Source organism: Balaenoptera borealis (genome assembly GCF_965194805.1).
Source record: "Balaenoptera borealis genome assembly, chromosome: 7".
Lineage (NCBI taxonomy): Eukaryota > Metazoa > Chordata > Mammalia > Artiodactyla > Balaenopteridae > Balaenoptera > Balaenoptera borealis.
The window spans coordinates 109617474-109640429 of NC_138864.1; the positions used below are offsets into that span (position 1 = coordinate 109617474).

At 51.5% G+C, this 22956-nt stretch overlaps 1 protein-coding gene across 6 annotated transcripts in view; it reads right to left on the minus strand.

Annotated features, from left to right (window-relative positions):
- The window catches only part of PLXNA4 (plexin A4), a 608610-nt gene that overhangs the window by 357465 nt on the left and 228189 nt on the right, over window positions 1-22956 (minus strand). For all 6 annotated transcript variants that reach the window (XM_082399137.1, XM_082399134.1, XM_082399139.1 and 3 more), the window contains one exon: window positions 8629-8811. In XM_082399137.1, the coding sequence (XP_082255263.1) occupies window positions 8629-8811 (183 nt within the window). The remainder of the gene's footprint in view (window positions 1-8628; window positions 8812-22956) is intronic.

Here is a 22956-nt window from a genome sequence, read left to right on the forward strand (position 1 = left end):
GCGAGCCACAACTACTGAAGCCCGCGAGCCTAGAGCCCGTGCTCTGCAACAAGAGAAGCCACCGTTATGAGAAGCCCGCACACCGCAACGAAGAGTAGCCCCCTACTCGCTGCAACTAGAGAAAGCCTGCACGCAGCAATGAAGACCCAACGCAGCCATAAATAAATAAATAAATAAATTTAAAAATACATAAATAAAAAGCAAAAACGTGAGGGGCCAGGCAGTGTGCAGGGCTGAGGGGCTGAGCTGGAAGACCTGTGTCCCCAGGGTGGCTGGACCTCTGACGTGCAGGCGGATGACAGGCAATGGGAGCCACAGACGCTTGGAGGAGAAGATATATGTATATTTTTAACTAGGAGAGTGAGAGAATTGGAGCTGTTTTAGATAGATGAGTCTGGCACAATTTACAGGAAATTAAAGTGGGGAGCGCCTTGCAGTGGGGAATTCCGTTACAACCATCCACTGGGGCCCTGAGCCAGGGCAGCGCAGAAGGAAGGAAAGGAAGGTAGGAAGGTTCTGGCCAACGGGTGCGCTGGCCCAGGGTAGGAGGCGCAACTCTCCCGGTTGTGGAGGTGAGATTTACCCACAGCCCGAGAGCACAGCCGCAGGTGGAGCCCATGATACGGCTGTATCAATGAAGGCAGACCTCAGATCAAATCGTGCGCACTCTGGCGAGTTACTTAATTTCTTTCCTCCTGTGTAAAATGGAGGTTGCAGTCTTTACCCCAAAAGGAAACACTGAGGATGACATGAGACGATCAATGTACATAACACAAGGGAAGCACCTAGAACAGTGCCTGGTACCTACGAGGTGTTTGAAGCACAGTAGTTCCCTTCTCATCCTCTTTCCTGCCAGCTTAATTCACAGGAAAATGACCCTTTCCTAAAAGCTAGGTGATCCTTCAAAGAGATCAGTCAGGAGGCATGGATTCTCCATGGACACAGAGCTCTCGTCAGTTCCCGACTTGAAACGTAAGTCTCTCTCATCCACCCTCATAAACCACCACTGTTTCCATAAGATCAGCAGAGCCCCCAGGACGGCCCCCACGTGCTCCCAGACCTCCTGCTGAGAACGGTGCGGCACCCTCTGGCCCTGTGGGAGTGGCAGGCCACTTCGCCCCTTCCTGCTCATCCTCTGGGTTCTCTACTATGTCAATCAAAACCTCTGGGAGCCAGCAGTCAGGATTTAGAGCTGGGGCCACTTTGGTTCCTGAGCAGGGCTCTGCCCCTTACTATATCACTAAAGCTCAACTTGACCTTTAAAAATATTGGTTCCGGTGTCCTTGATGGCCCAGAAACAAAGCCCTCGTGTGGCAGGCAGCCTCTAAGATGACCTCAATGACCCCTGCCTCCCGGTATTCCTGCTTTGTGGACGCCCCTCCCCTGAGTGTGGGCTGGACCATGTGACTAGCTTCTAATGAATAGGATGACAGCAAAAGTGACAGGATGACACTTCTGAAATTAGCAAAAAGACTGGCTGTCATCATGCTCGCCGTCTCTTGTTGGTTCTCTCTCTCTCAGCTGCCACGTGGTGTGAGCGGCCGTCACGGAGACGCCCACATGGCAAGGGACTGATGTCTCCAGTGAGGACCTGAGGCCTTGTACTGTCAAGGTGCTTGATCTTGGAAGAGGATCCTCTCCCAGTCTGTCCTTGAGCCTGGAGACGGTGGCTGCCCCAGCCAACACCTTGACTACAGTTTGTGCGCAACCCTGAGCCAGAGGACCTAGGTATGCCGGGCCTGGAATCCTGCCCCACAGACCCTGTGAGATAAGTGTTGTTTTAAGCCTCTATGTTTCAGAGTCATTTGTTACACATCAATCCATAACCAATACATCTGTGTCCCCTGGGGACAGGATAGAAGGCATGGAGTGAACGTGGGAGACTTGCGGAGCTCTTTTAGAAGTCACTGTGAACGCCTCTATGAGAAACCAAAGCCTCTGGAAAGAGCACCAGGACACCACCAGGAAGTAAGCCCAGTGGCCACATTCACAGGAAGTCATTTGAGAACAAGTAGGAGCTATAAGCAGACCCCCAATCAGAGCTTCAGCTGGTGGGCTCTGAGCCAATCTGGCCACCACTGCCTCCCCCATCCGTGGTCCTGTCCTTGCTGAGAGCCGCCACTGGTATCACCATCTGGATTCTATTCTCTTCCCATCCAGAGTCTATCAGCTATGAGCCCAACAGTGAGGGGACCATTTACAGCTGGGGGCCCACCTCCTCCTCTTGCCTTCTGCTTCCTCCCTCTTCCTCTGGTACATCATGTCTTTTATCCTTTCCCATATTTGTTGTCTTGGTTACATGGCCAGACTCCTGATATGCTGCTAGTTTTCATTTTAATGATACGTTCTTGTAAAGCACAATATTTTACTTCAATTGCATGTGTCACTGGATGAATTCCTCCAGCGCGTCTGGCATTTGAGCATCAGCTGACTGAGTGCGCTCTATGATTTGGGGTGTTTCTGCAGCACTTTCTTCAATTTTCATGTCTGCGTTTTAATTTATGATCAGGATCATTCTACACAAATGTATATATACACACACACGCACATATGATTCAAAAAAAAAATGGCACACACGTATCAATTAATCTTGAACTGGCAAAGCTCACCTAAAACCATCTCCTTAAATCATGTGCACTAGCAATGATCATTTGGAAAATAGAACGACAAATGTTCCCAGGGTAGTATTTTCTGGGGATCTCAAAGTGTGTCTCAAGAGGACACCAGGAGGAGAATGAGTCTAAGCCCCAGCTTTTGGCATCGAACTGCCTTGGGAGGGGCTGCAGCAGATGTGAAATTGGGAGGACACCACCCCAACCCCACTCAGGTCAGCACTGGTGACCACTTGAGATCCCTACCAGGGACCTGCAGGGACAGTGGGTGAGCCTCAGGGCCAAGTAGTGAAAAGTAGGAAAGGATAAGAAAATAGTGCCAGTGAGGACACATTTACACAAAAAGGATGATTGAGTGAGGGCTTGATATTGTTCAAGAATATAAGATATACCCAAGAGGATACTGCCAAGCTTAGCTGGTTTCCATATCTCCTGGGTACAACGTGGACAAAAAGGCCTACGACCTAGCAGAGGAGATTGAAACGAGGTGGGAGGAGGACTGTGAGAAGTGGACGGGTGGGCACAAGGCAAAGCTGGTCTGAAGGCCAGGCCCAGGATCCCCAGGCTTGAAGGACTGAGGACCCAACAGCTGTCTCTCTGTCCCTGCTCAGATGTGAAGTCAGAGGAAGGAGGGGGCCCCCCTGGAACATCTGCTGTGCTCTTCTGTCTACGACACCCTCCTCAGCCTCCCCCTCACTTAACGCACAGGTTAAGATCTATACAGGCTTACTACTTGCAAAACCAGGGGTGGGAAATGCAAAAACATAACACGATGAAAATAACCAGAAAAAAAAAAGAAAAGAAAAAGAAGCTTTGATGGACTTCTCCCATAATGGAAATTGTCCAGCATTGATTCTTCCATATTTCTCTTCTGCTTGGGTATCTAAACACATGCAAACTGGCCAGAAGCTCTGGTTTGAGAAACTCCTAACATGTCAGAGCAAACTGACCAAACCCTACACCAGGTACACTGAGCCTCTGCTCTGATGGCAGGGCCCTGGGCAAGCTGGAGTTCCAGCTGTATCTCTATTGGATTTTGTGATGTCTGCAGCCATCTGGAGAGCCTCCCATGGCATGAATCTCTTTTTAGTTAAAGTTGATTTAAATTTCCAGGTGAATATTAAGGAGAATTCTCAGATACACTGAGGAAGTTGCAGGGCAGGGGCCGTACATCTCTGATCTGGTATTGCTCTGTGACTCAAGCATTACAGAAACACATACAGCACCCATTCCTGAGAACTTATGTTCAGAACGACACAGCTTCAGGTGGGTCGCCCTCCACCTCTGGCTGGTTGCCTTTCTGGACCCATGGTCAGGGCCTATGGAACATGAGCAAATCAATTTCAAATAGGCTCAGAGAAAGACAAATATCATATGTATCACTTATGTGTGGAATCTTTAAAAAATAGGATACAAATGAACTTATATACAAAACAGAAATAGAACCACAGACATAGACAACTTATTATTATTACCAAAGGGGGAAAGGCGGGGGAGGAATAAATTAGGAGTTTGAGATTAGCATATACATACTTCTATATATAAAATAGATAACCAATAAGGACCTACTTATTGGCATAGCACAGGGAACTATACTCAATGTTTTGTAATAATCTGTAAGGGAAAAGAATCTGAAAAAAAGAAAAGATAGATAGATAGATACGTATAACTGAATCACTTTGCTGTACACCTGAAGCTAACACAACATTGTAAATCCACTATATTTCAATAAAATAAAATAAAATGTAAAAAAAATTCAAAGAGGCTCAAGAAAAAAAAATTGGGAAGACTGAATTAATCTGCATGACAATTCCCAAGAAGAATGACTTTGTGTTATCTACTGCTATTGACCCTCCATGCTGACACACACCCAATTCCTATCCAGAGGGGCTGGTATGGGATGGTTTGCCCATGTGCGTGCTCACATGCCCACACACACACATCCTACTACAAGCCAGTAGCAGGGCCCGCCAGGGTTCTGCTTAACCAACATCCACCAAGTGTTCTGCCCCTTCGCGTGAGCAGTTCAGCCTAACAAAACACCCAAGAAAGATGCAATCACAAAATGAAAGGAGCAAGCACACCTCAAGGAGAAGTTTATGATGTTTTGGTTCACAATGAACATTACTCTCCCACTAATGGCAGGCAGTAATTCACAGTTGAACAGCAGCCATAAAATATGATCATTTAGTGGTAAAAATGTAACAGAGACAGAGAAAGCAGGGTGGACTTCTGGCTGGAATATTCAAGCAAAGAGATCTTGTCCTTCTGAGGCAACACTGACCTCGTTACCCCAAGCTGGTTCAAAGTTTTCCAGATTTATACGGACATCTTAAAGCAAATCAGGATGGTGTTTGCCTTAAGAGTCTTCCCTATAGTTGAAACTGCAATAGTCTGTGACTTATTCCTAACTTCCCAGGCACCTCCTGATGACTGGAGCATTTATGTGCCACATTTCTTAACAGCCCACGGAAAAGGATGCCAATGCCAGCTGTAGCACACACACATCAGAAAAAATAAGACGTCCAAATTGGTACTTTCCTCACCTCCTTTCCCCCTGCCTCATGTGATGTGTGCACTAAAGGAGTGAAATTATGGTCATCAGAGACAAGGTCGCGAATGATGGGGACCCACACCTTCCAAACACAATGAAAAGGCAGTAATTTTGAGGGCAGCCCATGGATAGCTACAGTCTAGCTCCTGGACCCCTGAAACTCACAGCAAACTCCTTTACTCTTAGCAAACCTCCCAACCCCCTCCCACCCAGCCTTCCCACCTTGAGTCCCTTGTCATATTGCAGAGAACTCTGCGAGGCCCTTGATACACACGGGAGATTATTACAGGGCTCAGAGAAACCAGCTCTGTAATTACGGCGACAGTGTGATTTCCATTATTCTCGCCCCCTGGTTTCAGTAGCTCACAAAACTTCCTGCTAAGTCCTCCTGCAGTCCCAGAGCTTTTCATGGCTGGGCCTCTGCCCAAAAGGTGAATGGGGTCCTGATAACCTCTGGGAAAAGCAAGGCAGAGTTATTACAAGGAAAGGGGAGTGGTGCTTAGCGAGCAAGGGTGCTGGGAAATTCTATTGTTTAGAAAAAATAAATAAACTGGCCAGTTTCGCTTTTTATTATTTCAAACAACAGACTCGGCGGCCCGGCTTTCCTCTACCAACTCAGACTGTCCCCCTGGGCCAGCTGTGCTGAGTCTGCAGGAGGGTAGCTGAGCTTCAGCTAAACTATTAAAAAGGCTCCCGCTCTGAGCTCGTGGAGCAGAAAGTTTGGCTGCCCTGATGGCCTGGCTTTCCCCGGGAGGGCCCCTGGCTCATTCCCCACCACGTGACCCTCTGGTCTTACCTCTCAAATGTTTATGCTTCACCAGTCCCACTATAGTTTTGGAAATTAAATGTAATGTCCCAGGTGGCTGAAACAGAACTGTTCTTATATAAGCCCTGCCACCCCCCCACCCCCCCACCCCCCCCCCAAAGTAAAAGATGAGAAAGGCCAGCCCACGGTTTATAAAGTCCCAAGGCTCCCAGTCAGGTGTTGCCTGTCATTGCTGGCCTGGCTGACCTCTGGGGACACTCCAAGGCAAGGCTTTGCCCACAGCCTGCCCCATGAGGGATGTCTGTGTGCGCTTGGCCTGCCCAAGCTCCCGGAGGTGTCCTCAGCCCACACTCATGGAGATGGGCTGCACCCTCACCTCCCATCAGGAGGCCGGCTTCCACAGGAGAGAGGGAGCCAGCCCCCATGAGCCTCTGTCCAGCCTCTGACCAAGAGCACACATTTGCAAGTCGACCGTCTTGGGTTTACGATGCAGCCACGGCCAAGAAACACCTTCCCCCCGCCGCCAAGAGAAAACAACTTTCTGTTCTGTTATGTGCGCTGAATTTTCAAAGTTTATTTCACTGACACCATATACCAACCAGCTCAGACAATAGCAGAAAAAAAAAAAAAAAAATCCTTCTACAGGGTCTACTTGGTCTGGCCAGAAAGTGAAGGATCCTCTGGCACCTGGTAGGAAGTTTAGGGGGTGGGCATCTTTCAGCACATTGCAGGAAGTCACCTCTCCCTGGCACTGAGATTGGGCTCAGTGGAGACAAGAGCTAAAGCACCCCAAATTTCCTTGCTTACTTATTTACCCTCAACAGTACTTATTCACCCATCAGAGCAAGCAAAGCAGGTCAAGACATTTCACTGTGTGAACTGTATATGGGAATGCTTTTGGTATTTAGACTTTGCCTTGCCAGCAAATCAAATTCCTTGACTCCTAGTGAAGAATGAAGTCATCTGAGCAACTAACGGAAACATCCCCGCGGTCCCTGCTCTACAGCTCGTGGACTTCCCTCCTCGATTTATACTGAGGTTTATCAGACACAATTTCAGCAAGCTTGGTTATCTGATTTCCTAGCTCACTGAAAGCTGGAAGCCACAGACTGAGGGAGGGAGAAAGGCGCTGATGTGGACCAGCACTTCCTGGCAGCATCTGAAAGTGCTGAGTGACAAGGTACGCTAGGAGAAGAGCCGGGAAGGCTACAGCGATCAAATACAATGCACCTACACCTCCCAGCATCTTCCCTGGGTGTCCGTGAACCCCGTTCAACATGTGAGTAATAATCTAAACGAGAAGGTCAAGGCAGCAAGAGAACATTCAATTGTGTTTAATATATTCTTCACAGAAGGCCGACCATAAAATGTAATTCTTAAAGCTATACGGACGACGGTCAAATTATTTGTTAACTTGACACAGGAGGCAGCGCAGTACGACGAGGTGGGCAACCCCAGATGTGTGGAGCGTTGCCTGCGTCCCCCTTGCAGCGTGCCATGGCGCTTCCCCAACATATGTTTCTTCTTCCAGCTGCTACGCATGCAACTGCTCCACACACATCCCCAGCCCCCACACGCTCTGCTCCCCACCTCTCCCCCTCCAGCACCACTGCCTGTTCCACAGAGACGTACACTCTAAAGAAAAAAACAACTGCTGAAATGGGCTGTCACACAGTAGGATGGGAGAACAGGCACAGTCTCTAGATTTGCAGAGAGCATCTCCCCTTGACCATCAAGCTAACACCCACAAATACAGCAAAGAGAAATTCAAAATTCCGTCTCAGATCAGGCAGTGCCGCTTTATCCATCTGAATCACACAATGTCCAGTTAATTCCAAGGGAAGCCTAATTAAAATAAGCAGGATCTCCACACATGGAGTCATCAATATTTCCCAGGGAAAAGACTCAAATATGATTATCAGCCAACAGAAAACAGGACCTACTGCCTAGAGTCTTAGAAAGGCTTTTAATCCAAGCAAGGAGGGCACCCTACGGGGCCAGCACCAACTCACTGAGATGAGAACCCAAGCAGAGGTGGGCGAGAAAATAGTTCTGGATAGATAGGGGCCCCCAACACGGCGGATGGGCCAAGGCCACCCACTGCCCCTGAAGCCAGCAAGCTTCTGGAGAACGAGGAGGAAAACTCACGTCCCCAGATCACACGGTCCGACTCCCCCTAGGGCAGTTCTGTGCCCCCAAAACATGCAGGGTTTCCCCGTTCCACGACTTGGTTCTTAGCCGTAACAGCAGCTCCAGCAGGTACTACACTTTCCTCCGTCGGTTTCCCTGAATGGAGTCCACATGGATGCACCAGCCAGAAGGGCTGAAGCGGGAGGAACAGGCATATCCCTTGCCCATGTCCATCCTCCGCAACCACCCAGGCCTCATAAAGCATAAGCCCAAGTTGGACAGAATACACCGTATTTAGAATGGCCTAGCAACCTGGAGATGCACCTCTCAGGAGCACCCCAGCCCAACGGAAGAGATAGATCCACACACTCACCCACTGTGAGTCCCACAACAACCCTACGTGTGAAGGCAGAGAAAGGACAAGAGTATCACTGACGACCTCAACAGCAACACAGCTCCTTAGCTCAAACCTGCATCATTGCCAACCAGGTCCAAGGTAGTAAAAGAATGCAAGAGAACATCCATCCTGAGGGCGAAAGAACCAAAATGACTACACCTTGTCCTACCTTCTTCAGCTTGCCACTTTTGGTGCCCACGAAGGCCAGAGAATGATTCTTGTAGACGTATGCGATGACAGAAGTCATGCGGTCCTTGTCCTCCGTGAAGACGGGGATGCCACGCACCATCTCAGACACACCCAGGGGGGCGTTCATATCCAGGCCACAGAAGTTGTCATCAATGGTTAAGAGCTGAAAATGAAGACGGAGAAAAATTAGAGCGAGCACCAGGGCAATGGGTGGAGGTACTGAGTCAGAGAACTCTGGAGCTAGAAGAATCCTCACAGATGGATCGATCATCTGTTATAAATCCCTCCTTTATTACATGAAAAACTCAGCTCCAGAGAAACTAGGTAACCTGTCAACAGTCATCTAAGTAGGTTGCAGGACCATGCAAAAAGTCACAGATCCCTGGAGTCTCTTTACACTATACGCCGTGGTCTCTCTGCCCCTCCTCCAACCCCTCCAGGCACCACCTTGGTAGTTTAGATGGTCCATCATCACCATCCCTTGGGAAAGCACTGGGCCAGCACCCATGAGCATGGGCTCCAGACAGCCTTGCTGGGGAGTGAGAGGGGCGAGGTCTCCACATCTACACACTTCCTGTTGAGCAGACACACAGACGAGGACTCGAACGTGTGGAACATATAACTAGAAATGTTAACGCATGTGCGACAACACCATGGCAGAGACATGTACAGACAATCGGCTGGGGAAAGGAGGAATGGGAGGAGTGGAAGGTTTGTGGATGAACTCAGCAGGCCACAGGTGCCTCACTGTGTCCCACTTCAGGCTCTCTGCTTCTTTTAGAACACGGCGAAGAAGGGCAGGCAGCCTGACCTTGTCATACCTTCACCAGCATTTCCCAAAGTGTCTTCCATGGAACCCCAGTCCCACAAGATATTCTACCATAAACGGGCTCCTTGGGCAAATAATTTTGGGAAACGTACTGAAACGCAGTGCATTCTAACACCACGTAAGACATTCCTAATTGTTACAAGAAGGGTCTGTAAAGTCTTTTCAGGAAGAAATATGTTTAAAATTCTCTCAGCATTTTATTCCCTAAACCACTTTTTTGACCGGAACACCTCTTAGCGTCCCTTAAAGAGAATATTTTCCCAGGTACCCTGTGGGACACACTAACCCAACTCTTGCTTCTGACTCTGGGACAATTTCAGGAGTCAGGGAAGCAACAAGAAAAGCCTTTGACCCATTTCCCTGCCCCACCCCACCCCCAGTATTTTTGCTGAAATTCTCCCTGTTTTATTCCAGGCTCCCGAGGGTCACAGCTAGGGACCAGAGGGTCACAGCTAGGGAGTCCTACTGGGGAGTGTAGGTCACAGCTAGGGAGTCCTACTGGGGAGTGTAGAAGACCTTGACAATGGCTGGTGAGGGGCCTCCAGTGCCCTCCACTGAGCAGCTTTGGGTTGGCAAAGATCTCCCCGAGGTGCTAGGATCCTGCACTGGATTTCCCCTTTTTTCTCAGAAGAACTGTGTGCTCTTAGAAGACTCATTCCATCTCCCTGTGCTTTTATTTTCCACTCTATAAAGATGAAGGAAACAACCTCTGCTTTTTGATGAGCTTCCATAAAGCCTATAGAGCTCATGCCTGTAAACGTCTTAGGACTTTGCAGAGAAAGGAGTGAAGTAAAATACAAGGTGTCATTTTTTAAAGGCTTCAATCCAGCCAAAGGAAGAGGCATCTGGAGAACCAGCAGGCAGGCTCTTGCCAGTGGAGCTGCGTGCAAACGGCCAACTCTGCGCTTTCCAGGGATGCGGGGGTTCCCTCAGCTCTCTCCTAGCGGTGCTGTTCATCTCAGGGAAGACAGTGTGCTGAGCACCGACACCCTCCCTCTTAGCGTGGTGGGAGCAGCCAGGGCAGGGAGGGAGAGAGCATGGGCGGGCTCGGCAGGCCACGTGCAGAGCAGATGACTGCGCCACGGTTGGCACTGCCTCTGGCCTCTATTGCAGGGTCTGGCCCAACAGCCCGGACCAAACACACCCCACCCCTTCAAAAACAACTATAGGAGTCAAAGGTGGGAGGAAGCTTTCAAGGTCTAGTCTGATCTTTATGGTTCTTTCCTAAAATGAGGAAATGGGGGTGGCGGGAGACAGAGTGGAGAGAGAGAGATGGACAGAAGAGAGGAAGGAAAAATCCAGATAAAGGGCAGACAGTGTTTTCTCCCTGCTGGACGTAACTGCCGTGACCTGCCAAGCCTTCAGAGGGTAGCGTAGGAATCTTCATGGCCTTGCAAGTTCCTGCCTCTGGTTCAGAAGGAGTCCTCATCCTGGACTTTCTGGGCCCTGAACTGTGCTGCTGGGACTTCTGCCATTAGCGAAAGGATCTCACCTATTACAACCCATTTTCCAAGTAGGTGAGACCGAATGATTGTCTGCTCTGCACAAGGGGATACTGAGGCAGGGAGCGAGGCCGTCCACGCTTCCCACCGTCCCTGGCACAAATACACGCCTCATTGACCTGACAAGGCTCAGGCCGCTCAACCCCCCGAAACTACATTTCTGAGCGGTCAGTTTCCAAATACCATTCTTCTTCGCTGGGCAGAACACGAGATAAAAACCAACCACGTACAAAAAGAGAGTGTGCATTCAGCCAGTTGCCACATTAAATCCCTGCTTGCTCAGAGGCAGAAAGTCAGGGACTTGCAAGTCTCTGCCACTGCGGCATCTTGCATGTCAAGGGGCCAAGTAAGGAATGTTTTCATCGGAAGGAAGTGAGGAGAGCTCAGCCTGGTGGCCTGGCAGCTAGGACTCTGCTGGTTTCAGCTCATGACAGCTCCCTGCGAGGGCCCATCAGGAGGCAGGTCTCGGGCTCCTCACCTGCACCTGACAGGTACATCCCCATATTGCCTACCTCGTGGTATTGTCATCAGGCTCAGATGAGGCAAAGGGGACAACTGGGGCTCCTACCGTGGTGCCGAGATTCCAGGGACAATGGCTTCTCACCCAGGCTCACCCGTGCCTCGACATCTCCCTCTGAGCGGGGCCCCAGGTGATGAAGAGGTGATGGAGGCCTTTGACCAGGAGCAGCCCGGGTCTGCATGGATGCTGAGGTCCCCTGGCTATGGCGTGGGGCGGGAAGGGGCTTACTCCTCGTTTCCTCAAAGCGGGGGTGATAGGGGAGGGAGCTTTAACATCGAAGTCGGGGGAAAGCACAGGTCTCGCGTTCACGGGCAGCTGAGCTGCTTCCCAGCTGCACATTTTGGCACAAGCTGCTCCTGTCCTCTGGGCCTCACCTTTCCTTGACGGTAAAATAGCAAGACGGGCCCGTCCCGAGGCCTAGGTGAGATACCAGGGTGTGAAGACAGCGGCTAAACTGGAGAGCCCTTCATTAAGGTAAGGTGGGATTTCATGTTAATTTTTTTAATGGAAATCCTGCCCAGAACAGAAGTAGGATGGCGGCAGGGAGTGGCCCTTGCATGCCCCCGGCCAGAGCACAGCTCTCTAAGGACACCACCCGCCAAGTCTGAGCTGAAGCCACAGAGTAATTACAGCACTGGGAGGAGAGGAGAGAGGAGGGAGAGTCCCGCAGGGCCCGCAGACCTCGGGGGCTGGGGTGCAGGGAGCAGATGCCGGGCCCCTGGAAGGGAAGGCCAATCGGCGAAAGCCTTCCACGGGCAAGGGTTGGTGCAGGTTCCTGAGCACCCTGGGCAACGGGGGAGGAGAGCCTCTGCTCTGGCCCTGGCCGAGCCCTCCCCTGGGCCCCTTAACGGCAAGATTAGAGCGACAGCCAGAGGAGCCAGGAAGGGACTGGACTCCGCTGTAAGCAGGAGCCCAGCAGGCCTGCAGGCCCGGATTGCACCTCTCCCCTGCCATTCCACAAACACCCACGGACGAGCTATGGCCACGGCTACAGTGCTTACTCATTAGACAGCAGCTTCATTCTTACCAAGGAAAGAAATTAGGGTCTGCTGCATGGGAATATATGTGGTAGGCAACCCTGTGAACAGACCTCAAGGCCTTAGACAGGGCCACACCCTCTGGGGCCCCTTCTGCCCCATCAGGAAGACACCAAATCTGCTTTCCGTAACTGTCCTCATGGGGTACCTGGCTTATAAAGTAAGACTGGTGATCCACTGGATTCCAGGGACCATGAGCTCAAGGATGGGACCGTGTTTTACCCATGTTTGTATCCTTTGCTTGGTTCCTGGTTCACAGTAGGTTAAGACATATACGTTAAATGGATGATGGATGGAAGGATGGATAGATGGATGGATGGATGGATGGATGGCTAAATAAAGGCTTGAGTCTCACAGTGGCTAGCACTGTGGAACTAGAGTCAGAATGCCTAGGTTTGAATCCCAGCTCCACCATTTAATGCGGTGTGACCTTGGGCAAGTTATTTAACTTCTCTGTGCCCCAGTTTATCATGGGTAGTATAGGGATAATAATAATAGCATATACTTCCCAGTGCTGTGGTGAGGATCAAATGACTAATACATGTAGAACAATGTCTGGCACTTAGTAAGTGCTAAGAGAGTGTTAGCTCTTATTACTGTTGGTCATCCTTAGACAATTCAGATAACTTTTGTGAGTCTTAGCGTCTTTGGGGAAATTCATGATATCCACCTCGTAGAGGTGTGATCAAGATTAAAGAGGCTAATGTTATCAAGATGAAATAGCAAAGGTGGTACTTCCTAAAGATCTATCAGGCCAATGAGGCTGAATGAAGGAGCAGAGAAACAGTCTAAGATCCAGAAGAGTTGCGCTACTCATCAGAAATGCAAATTCTCGGGCCCCGCCCCAGATCTACTGGATCAGAAACTCTGGAGGTGGGGCTCAGAGATCTGTATCTTAACCCCTTCCCAGCGCTTTAGTGAGAGGCACCCTCCTAGATCACCACAGGCGTCCCTTCCTTGCTGAGGGTGCCAGGAGCGAACGGCACGTGACAAGCGTGACCACTGGAGCAGGACCCACTGGACCTGGAGGGAGGGGCCCACGGCTGCCCCCTCGAGCCGAGCAGCCGTGGTGGAGGTGGCGTGGGGAGCCGGAGCTGACACTCCGGACTACAATCTCACAGCTCACGGTGCTTCCCTCGCGCACGGCGGCAAAGGTTACCATGCAATTACGTGTCACTACATTCAAATGACAGAGCAGTTACGGTTACTTTACCAATTACAGGGAAATTGCTCCCACTCTGCAGAGAGACTGGCACTCTGAAAAGCTCTATCATCTCCACGGAAAGGGGATTTTAAATGCTGCCAGCATCCTTCCTCCGCGGTCTCCCCAGGCTCCGGGGCAGAGCTGCAAACAGCCACCCAAGGGCGCCGCAGTGGCTGGTGGTCTCTGTGGAGACCCTCTGAGAAGGGCTGAAGGAGGGGGCAGACCCGGGAGACGATGGGGGCATCACCCTCCGACCCTGCGCCCCACCATCAATCTGACACCTGTGCCAATCCATCCTGAAGGCCCTGGGTGATGAGGTGGGGCAGGAACCTGATTCTGAAACCACTCCTCCTCTGGTCTAGCGTGGCCCCCAGCCTGGTTCCTGATGCACCCGCCTTGCCAGGTGGAGCTGTTTCAGCCCTGCCCTTCATTGCCCCACCTTTACAGAAATCCCACCTTGAGTCCTTATTATGGAAAGATCAGAACTAGGCCAGAGCTCAGTGGTCCAGAAGCAGTGCTAATGAGGTAAAGGTCACCAGGTCCATCCCCCTGTGGGCCAATTAGCTCAGCTCTGGGACCCGGTCTCTTCCATAGCCATGGGCTGCCCCTCTCACCCCCGGCATCCACTGTTTGCAAATATCCCAAACTGATCCAAAGGAGGCCAACCAGATGAGCCTGCAGGGATGGACAAATGCAGCCGCCTCCTCCAACCGGGGACGCAGCCGCCGACTGCTCTGGGCCGGCAGCTGCAGTCGCTGAGCCCAGGATGGAAAATACAAAGTCAGACGGTCCTCCCATTGCTCATGGCCAGCTCCTGAAGAGAGAGGAGTCCTTCCATCTGGGAGCAAACGGGCTCTCCAGCCCTCCCTGAAGGCAAAAGTAGCATCCAGCCTCATGCAGAGGAGTCCTGAGCACCCCTGCGCCCACCCCCAAAGCTGGGAGGCCAGACCATTATGGGGGGAGAAGGCATCAGAGACCCTCCAAGCTCACCCACTGTGGGGCCTTCAGTTGGGCCTTTTTCCATCAAACTTTTGGTCTCTTAGGCTACTGGAACTCCCTGTTTCCATTAGGGGAAACTGAAGCACTAAATGAAGACAACGCTATTTACTGTTCTTCATTTATTACTTTGCTTAAGGATGTTAAGAAGGACCTACTAGGTACCAAACATCAGGTGAGGACCCAACAGTATAAAGATGAAAACATCTCTGTTTCTGCCCCTTTCTCAGTGGGGGAGACAGACCGGGTCCATGACTAGACGAGGCCACGTATGCCCAGCTTCAGTTATGCACCTGGCGCTGTGGGGACAGAGGGCAGGGCCACAACTGCCGGGGGGAGCAGCAGGGTTTCGAGGAAGAAGTGACACTGGGGCTCAATTCTGGGTTCTCTGTCCAGGACAGTGCATGGCCAAGCTTTCACACATTGTGCTATTTCAGAGGAAAATGACTCAAGATCTTAGAATTCAACAGCCCCACTTTACAGAAGAGAAAAATTGAGGCTTAGAGAGTGAAATGACCCCTCATGACCTATCAAGTTACTGAGAAGATAGTTACCAGAACCCCAAATTCCCAGACTAGAGGGAAAAACTGGCATTACATGGAGGCTTCCTCCAGGGTGCTAGAGGGTGGCCCCAAAGGAACCGATTCCAGGATCAGGGAACCTACTGTCAGGATGAGAGGCTGCTCTGGGACAGTGCTCGCTTCCTTTTCTGCTGTCCAGGATGAGCCCTCCACCCTTCTGTGATCTCTGGGAGGAACTACCTCTCCCATCCCGACGAGGCCCTTGGCTAGTCATCAGAGCGGGCTTCCTCCTTTCCTGGGCTGACCCATCCCAAAGGCAAGTGAGAGCTGAAGTTTAGAAAAGAAATACAAGTTAGGAGAAAAAGAAGGTGGAAGCCCATGAGGTGCCTGCTGATGTGGAAAAGAAAATGTCTTTAGATTCATGCTCAGCAGTCTCAAACACCTTCCACTAATTAATTACACTTACACACACACACACACACACACACACACACACACACACACACACACACACCGGGAGCTGACCAGAGCAGACCTCCGCTGGAAGTGGGGAATCAGTGAATTACGCATGTGGGATTTCTTCATAAAGGGAGATATTGATCAGGTAAGTGTAGTAGCTCATGTCTACATACAGACCCCAGCTGTAAATCTCTGCAGTACAGGAAGATAATGATCTCCCACTTACTGGGGCCAGATCTCAAATAGAACTGCTGACCCCAAGGTGTTCATCAACGCACCAGGGTCTGATGCCCACTGTGTATGACTCTGTGTGCCGTCTGACGGCAGGGCAGGAGGGAAGCAGAGAGAGCCCCCAGGGAGGTAGGAACCCCATGAGGAGGCCCTGGTTGGCTTAAGGTTACTCTCGTCAGAAAGCCTGTTACTCCATAAAATAGTCCCACGTGCCTGAGTGCTCGTTTCTGTAACAGAGAAAGAGATCCAAAGACTTGGACGATACCACCCTCTGACTGCTTTACTGTTCTGCATTAACTTTCCTCTCACTTTTATGATTTCTAACCCTCCCTGAAGCTCTGCCCATGGCCCGTGCTGACCCCAGGTGGTCGAACTCTTTTCAAAGCTGGAGAAGCCCCGACAGAGGTGAAGGTCGGCCCTACACCTCGGCTGTGAGCCCAGACGTCAGGAAAGGAGCGGGAAGGAGGCCTCCTACACTTAATTACTAATGCATTATCTCAGAAAGGTTCTTCATTGTGTCTTTTTCAATGAGATTGTAGGGGGAATGAACGTGCAGAGACAGAGAGGGGAAGTCAGCAAACCACAGCCACAGTAACCTAGTTAGACCCAACATGTTATTGAAGGGGCTTCATGAAAAGTGTCTTGGGGCTGGAGAAAGAACCCGACAAATCGCACCAAGATTCCCAAGAGCCACGTGCCCTGTTGCTAAGCAACTCAAAAGGGTGGGTACCAAAATACAGGTCATCTACGTGGTCACTCACTCATCATGATAACAAGCTATCCTTCTAATAGGAAACTAATGCCACTAATTTGAGCTGTTTTCCCAAGAGAAGCGCATGAAGCCCAGCACCCTCTCTGCAGTCCAGAGTGTAACCAGTAGCGAGCCGTAGCAATGCACCGCTCCTAGGAGATGCTGAGCAAGGCGGGCCAAGAGCAGCTCCGAGTCAGGATCCCAGGGATTGAACCCCTGACCCGCTCCTCATTCGCTCAGCTGCTGAGAGCCCTGCGTTCCTCCCTCTGGTAAGGAGAGAGGGCCACGACACCATGACTGGAGATACAGGCAGGCCAAGCAAAAGAAGCAGGAATGAAAATCCACTAGCCCAGTTCTGCAGGTGACCTCCGAGATGGGACTAGTCCAGAAGCCGAAGCTGGGCCCCTGGAAGAGACCAGGGAAGGCCTTGGAATGGTTCCAAGCAAAACCCACCCGGGTGCTGTCCCCTTCCTTTTGTACCTTAAGCTTCAGAGCTGCCCGTCAAGGGCAAAGAAATCCCACCCAGCCCATCAATCCCACGTTCCCGCTTCTCTCCCTGTCTACTGCAGACAACCTCAGCTGCCACCAGGACTGTAATTGGAGCAGGGCACACCACAACGATTAAGTCTGTGTGTTTTCTAGCGGGCACCGGGAAGCAGTGGTCCCGATCGCCAGACTGAATTATGGGGTAGGTCATTCCCTTGTTAGCGGGAATAAATTTTATTAGCCCCCCTCTCGTTGCTGTGCATCTTCCCCTCTTTGCTCCTCAGGCCCGAGTGTGGGTCTGGATAATGTTGCCTGCACGCAGGATAAATCAGCTGAACAAATCCCATTATATTTTGGAACACTCAGAGAGACACAGTAATGACACCGAGACTGGGAAAAGATGTGGGCTTTCTTCTCCCCCGCTGATCCCGTTTCATACACATGGACAGCATGCGGGGCCCAATCCACCAGGAAAAAAATGTAAATTGAGAGGCCGAATGGAGAACTCCGTGAGTTGTCTTTTTTCCTGCTCTCCACTAACTTTGTTAATGAAATGAAGCAAGCGCCGTGTGCCAACGTGTAGTCATTCCCTTCTGTCTTACAAAAACTAAGGGGCACATGAAGGTGGCAGCAGGGAGGATCTGGCTGGAAATGTATCCTCTCCTTCAAAGGCCTTAACTTAGCATTCATAACACGTGCTGGATGGCAGGGAAGGCGGATGGGGCACGCTCCAGGCCTGGGATTCTGAACATAACATCTGGGTTAGGCACAGCCCAAATCTCTCAAAAGCAGGTATTGGTGGAGAAAAAATATCAGTATGAAATCACAGCAATATTATTAAGTCTCTTTCTGTCTCATCAGGTGGTTACTGTAACCAAAGGAGACTATACTGATGTTGCTATAAGATGTTTCAGTGTTCTACAAATATAAGGTGCTCTGTGACTATCATCATTTATTAATGTCTCTGTATTTCTCTTTCCCTAGGAGTCTCAGCACACTTTATTAAAGGGATATTGTTTCATCACCTCCTTCTAGAAGATGAAATGTATAATTTAAAGCAAAAAGGAAACCGCTCACCAGCTCAGTGACCTCTCACGAGCTGGACCTGGCTGAGACCCAAAGGCCCAAGCTCCCAGGCCAGCATCCCGGCCAAGACGCCACCCTGTGAGGATGACGGGAATTGAAGGAAAGGCCCAGAAATGCAGATCTGGATAGATAAGTCAGGCCAGTCTGTGTGCTGACTGAATGAGAGGCCCGGCTGCCAATCTGGGCTGGGCTGTGGCACACCATCTGGGTGTGTGTGTGTGTGTGTGTGTGTGTGTGTGTGTGTGTGTGCGCGAGCGTGTGTGTACACGGGAGAGAAATCTCGCTGTGTTAGCTTCTGTGTGTAGTGTGGAGGCGTGAGGGAGGATAAACCACAGAAAGAGGGAGCCTCAGGGGCGACTGTGCACAGAGTGTGAGTGCAAGTGAGAGAGTGACACACAGCAGAGAGCGCGACAGACAGACAGAAATGACGGGGACAGACACCATGAGAAAGTGATTCACATATCCAGAGCAGAGAGGATGCGTGTGCACACGTGGGTGTGTGTACAGGGGTGCACGCCTCTGTGCAGGGCTTCCTGAAGTCGGTCTCTCGGTGTTAGGACACGGCATTGCCGGCCTCACATCCTAACCGCTGCTCGGTAGACCCCGCCCTGAGGTCGCGGCAGCTGTCTGTGTTAACGGTCTGCAGATATGATTTTTGGGTCTCGTCACCCTCCCTGCTGGCCCACTGGGCTCCAGGGTGGTGTCCTGGGAGGTCATGCCCAGCCTAGGAGGCCAGCCTCAAGCCCCTTCCTCTCATCAGGCCCAGCATATCACCCAGGGCTCAGCCACCATCCTGGACTGCAAAGCACCACGTGTACTTGGCTGAGATGCAACTTTAATTGCAGATTCTGCTGGCCAGAGAGAAAGAGGTGGGTGTCCTTTTCACCTGAATACCTGGAACAGGAGCCATCTCAAGGGGAGGGGGGAAAACTTGAGTAAAGACAGGGTCTGTGGTATGGCAGCACCTCCCAACCCACTGCTAAAACACAAGTCTGGAGTACGGGGTCAGTGGGCTGTGAGGGGTGAGGGCCTGGGCTGACGTGGAAGGAGATTTGTGATGTGTGCTGTCACTGGGACTTGAGTGTGGTGTATGCGGTGCGTGTTTAATGGCCCCCGTGTGTGTGTGTGTGTGTGTGTGTGTGTGAAGTGAGCTGGAGCTGAGGAAGGAGGGATGGGGGAGACAGGAGCAGGGGTTCCCGGTCCGAGAGAGGACTGCCGCTGAGCAGAGAAAGGCCTGCCTCGCGCCACAAACAACAGGACATACCCGTCCAGTCAGAGCTGCACTTCCTGCCGACAGGAAAAGAAAACAGCCCGAGCAGACGGGCAGAAACCGGCCCCCGGAGCCTGCGGTGGCTGCCTGGACATTCCGGATGCGCACTCCGGTGGAGTTGCAGGATCCCAGGCGCCAGACCGAACTGCGTGACCATCAGGCTGGGCTGGGAGGCCAGCCCGCGTCCAGGGGGTGACCCTGTCTCCTCCCAGGGCTGCCCTGCCGGAGAGCAATGGATATGAGTCACAGCAACAGCACACACAAACGGGGTTCTCCTTTCCCACTCCCCGCTGCTGGATATGAAGCGAAGCTTGGGGTTGAAAATAAAAACCTCGGTCCCGGGTGCCTCTGTGAACCTTGTGAGACCGAGCAGGGCTGGGGAGTAAACCCTGAACTCAGGCAGGCACCTGGTCTGGCAATGGCTCTCAGTCAGGGGCTTCTGGAAACGTGAGGGGTTTCCTAGTTCCTGCAGCGCCTGCGGAGTCCAGCCCCACTGGCACTCAGTGCTCCAGGGCCCAGCAACGCAAACGCCCTGCAACGCCAGACGGCCCTGCGCCGTGAGTCATCCCAGCCCCGCTGCCACCGCTGCGTCATGGAGAAACACCAGCGGGAAGAGCACCTGGCCGAGAATTAGGATGCATGGAAGGCTCTAGTCCACCAACTACACGACCTTCGGAGAAATACTTGACTTTCGGTTCCTCCATCTCCTCAACTGGACAGGATGTCTGCCTTTCCTATTATCCTGAGAACTGCTGAGAGAAGAGGAGGCGGTGAAGCCCTTTGTAAACTGTCAGGCACCACACGGACTCCCCAGGGGGACTGTCGGGCGGCTCGGAGGCCACCACCCTCTGCCCCCGCTACTGAGGCTGGACAGGTGTGAGGCGGTCACTCTGGTGACAGTCTCCGCCCCAAGGACCGACATCTTCTAAGTTCCGCCCCAAGGACCGACATCTTCTAAGCTCCGCCCCACGGACCGACATCTTCTAAGTTCTAAGTTCGAGTCTTGAGGGGGTGATTAAGCAGCTGATTTTTGCTCATCCAGGCTTCTCAGCACTAAAGCTGATGCTGCCTGACTCCTACATCCACTTCTCAACTGGTCCCAAACTTAGGGAAGACTTAAGTGGCATGAGTGACAGTCACTCTCATGACCACAGCCCTCGTTCCCGTCACACAGGCTGTAATGACCCGCTTGGATGCGTCTCTCTCCTGGCCTCTTAGGCTCCTGGAGACTGATGTCATGTCATGATTCTTGGCACCAACCAGGAGAGGGTACATTGCCAAGGGCCTAATGAGAGTTTCATCCATTCACTAACTCATCTGGAGGCAGAAGGGCAAGTGTCCCGTGAGGTGACCCCAAAGGCTGAAGAAAGGGTGAGGAGATATAGACGGCCATGCCCGGGGGGCTCCAGGACACCAGGCCTCTCGGCCCACATAGAACACAAGAGCCTTGGGCCTCAACAGCACAGCCTCCAGCCCAGCAGTCCCACTGCAGGTCAGGAGTGTCAGGGCTCCCAGAAAGGGGCTGAGAGCTGTCGCCTTGGCCTGCTCAGGGCCGTGGCACATGACAAGAGCCTCAGGCTACGAGCTCCTTGTCTCAACTGTCACTGCTCTGCAGACAGAGGGTGTGGGGACCCCGGATAGCAGCCTTCAAAGGCACCAAAGATAGAGACCATCTCAGGGTTGAGCAGCAGAAACAAAGAAATGACATCATTATCCTTAACCCCGCCCCTGGCTGCTCACCAGCAAAAGGCCTTAGGTTGATCTACAGTCTCCCAAGTCCTAAGACACTGGGAGGAGCCCTGGCTGATCCCTCCAGGACCCTCCTTCTGCACAGGCCCTCCTGAGGTCCTCAGAGTAATTTTCAGATGCCAGCCCGTTTGTTCTTGGATACCTCTTTCCATCCAAGTTGGGAAAAACCAGGACACAAGAAAGAATGGGCCAGAAGGCAAAACTAGAAGTTGCTTCCATTTCCCCCCCCTCCCCCAGGCACCAGCAAACACCTGGGCTGCTTCCCCAGCCTCTACACCCAACGCCCACTCCAGGATTTTCGTTTGCAACATGCGCTGACTTTCACAGGGACACAGTCCCACGAGGAAGACACTCCTGGCCGGCTGGCCCTTATCTGTGATAGGGGCTCAGCCAGCCTCTCTGGTTCTCCTGCAATAAAGACAACAGGTTGCTCCCTGCGGGCGTGCAGATCGAGGCTCCAGGTTCCCAGCCCAAAGCTTCTCCCCCGAGCTGGTCACCAGGCTGTGGGCCACCACGTGGCTCCACCAACGCCCCATGCATGGCAGGCTCCGACCCCATTTTCCCTGAACACAGCCAAACACAGCTGGGACCTGGTGAGGGGGTGGGGCCTCAGGGCTCATCCTACTTCCTGCTCTGAGTCCTGGAGGCATGAGTTCAGGGGAAGGAATGTGAATCCCAGGAAATGAAGAGACCAGAAAAGCCTGAAGAGCACCATGGAACAAGCATTCCAGCTTAGGGAATTAGGACAACAGGAGCACAATAAAAATGAGTCACTGGGCAAAAGGTACAAAATACCGGTTATAAAATAAGTCCTGGAGATGTAATGTACAGCATGGTGACATAGTTGATAATACTGTATTGTATATTTGGAAGTTGCTAAGGGAGTAGATCTCGAAAGTTCCGATCATAAGAAAAAGAATGTGTTACTATGTATGGTGATGGATGTAAACTAGACTCTTGTGGTGATCATTTTGTAATATATACAAATATTGAACCATTATGCTGTACACCTGAAACTAATATAGTGTTACATGTCAATTATATCTCAGTTTTAAAATGAACCACTTTTCAAGCTCTTTGAGTTGTAACTATGACAAAACCCACAAGGGACACCCAACCCTACAAAAAACAAGTTCTAAAGTCAGCCTCCTGGGCCTTATGCCCCCCTCCTCCACTCTCCTGCAGCTGAAACGCCGCAGGACAGAGGCCATCTGAGAATCAGTTCCCCTTCCCAGGCCTCAAGGGAATCCTGGACTCAGAGGCAAAAAAGAACTCTAGAATTCATCTCATCCCTCCCTGCCTCAAGGTAAGAAGGCAAAAAGGAAAGGAATCCAATGGCCTTGTGAATGAATGAGTGCAGGAAAAGCTGGGTTTGCAAAACACTGTGCCTGTGAGGGCTCCTCAACGGGGACACTCAGGAGCCTGGCCTGCGTGGTCTGAGCTGAGGCCAAAAGAACCGTAGCCAAGCCCCAGAGCAAACTAACTCGAGTATGGGCTGAATCAAAGGAAACTGATACTGTGCATTAAAAGCTGGTGTGGCCTTTTAGACTGGCTGGGGAGACAGCCCCAGCCCTGTGCGGAGTTTCTGGCCTCCTCCTTTCTGCTCTCAGCCCTGAACTTGCCTCGAACTTGAAAAGGCTAATTAAAGCCCAAAGAAAAATCAAAAG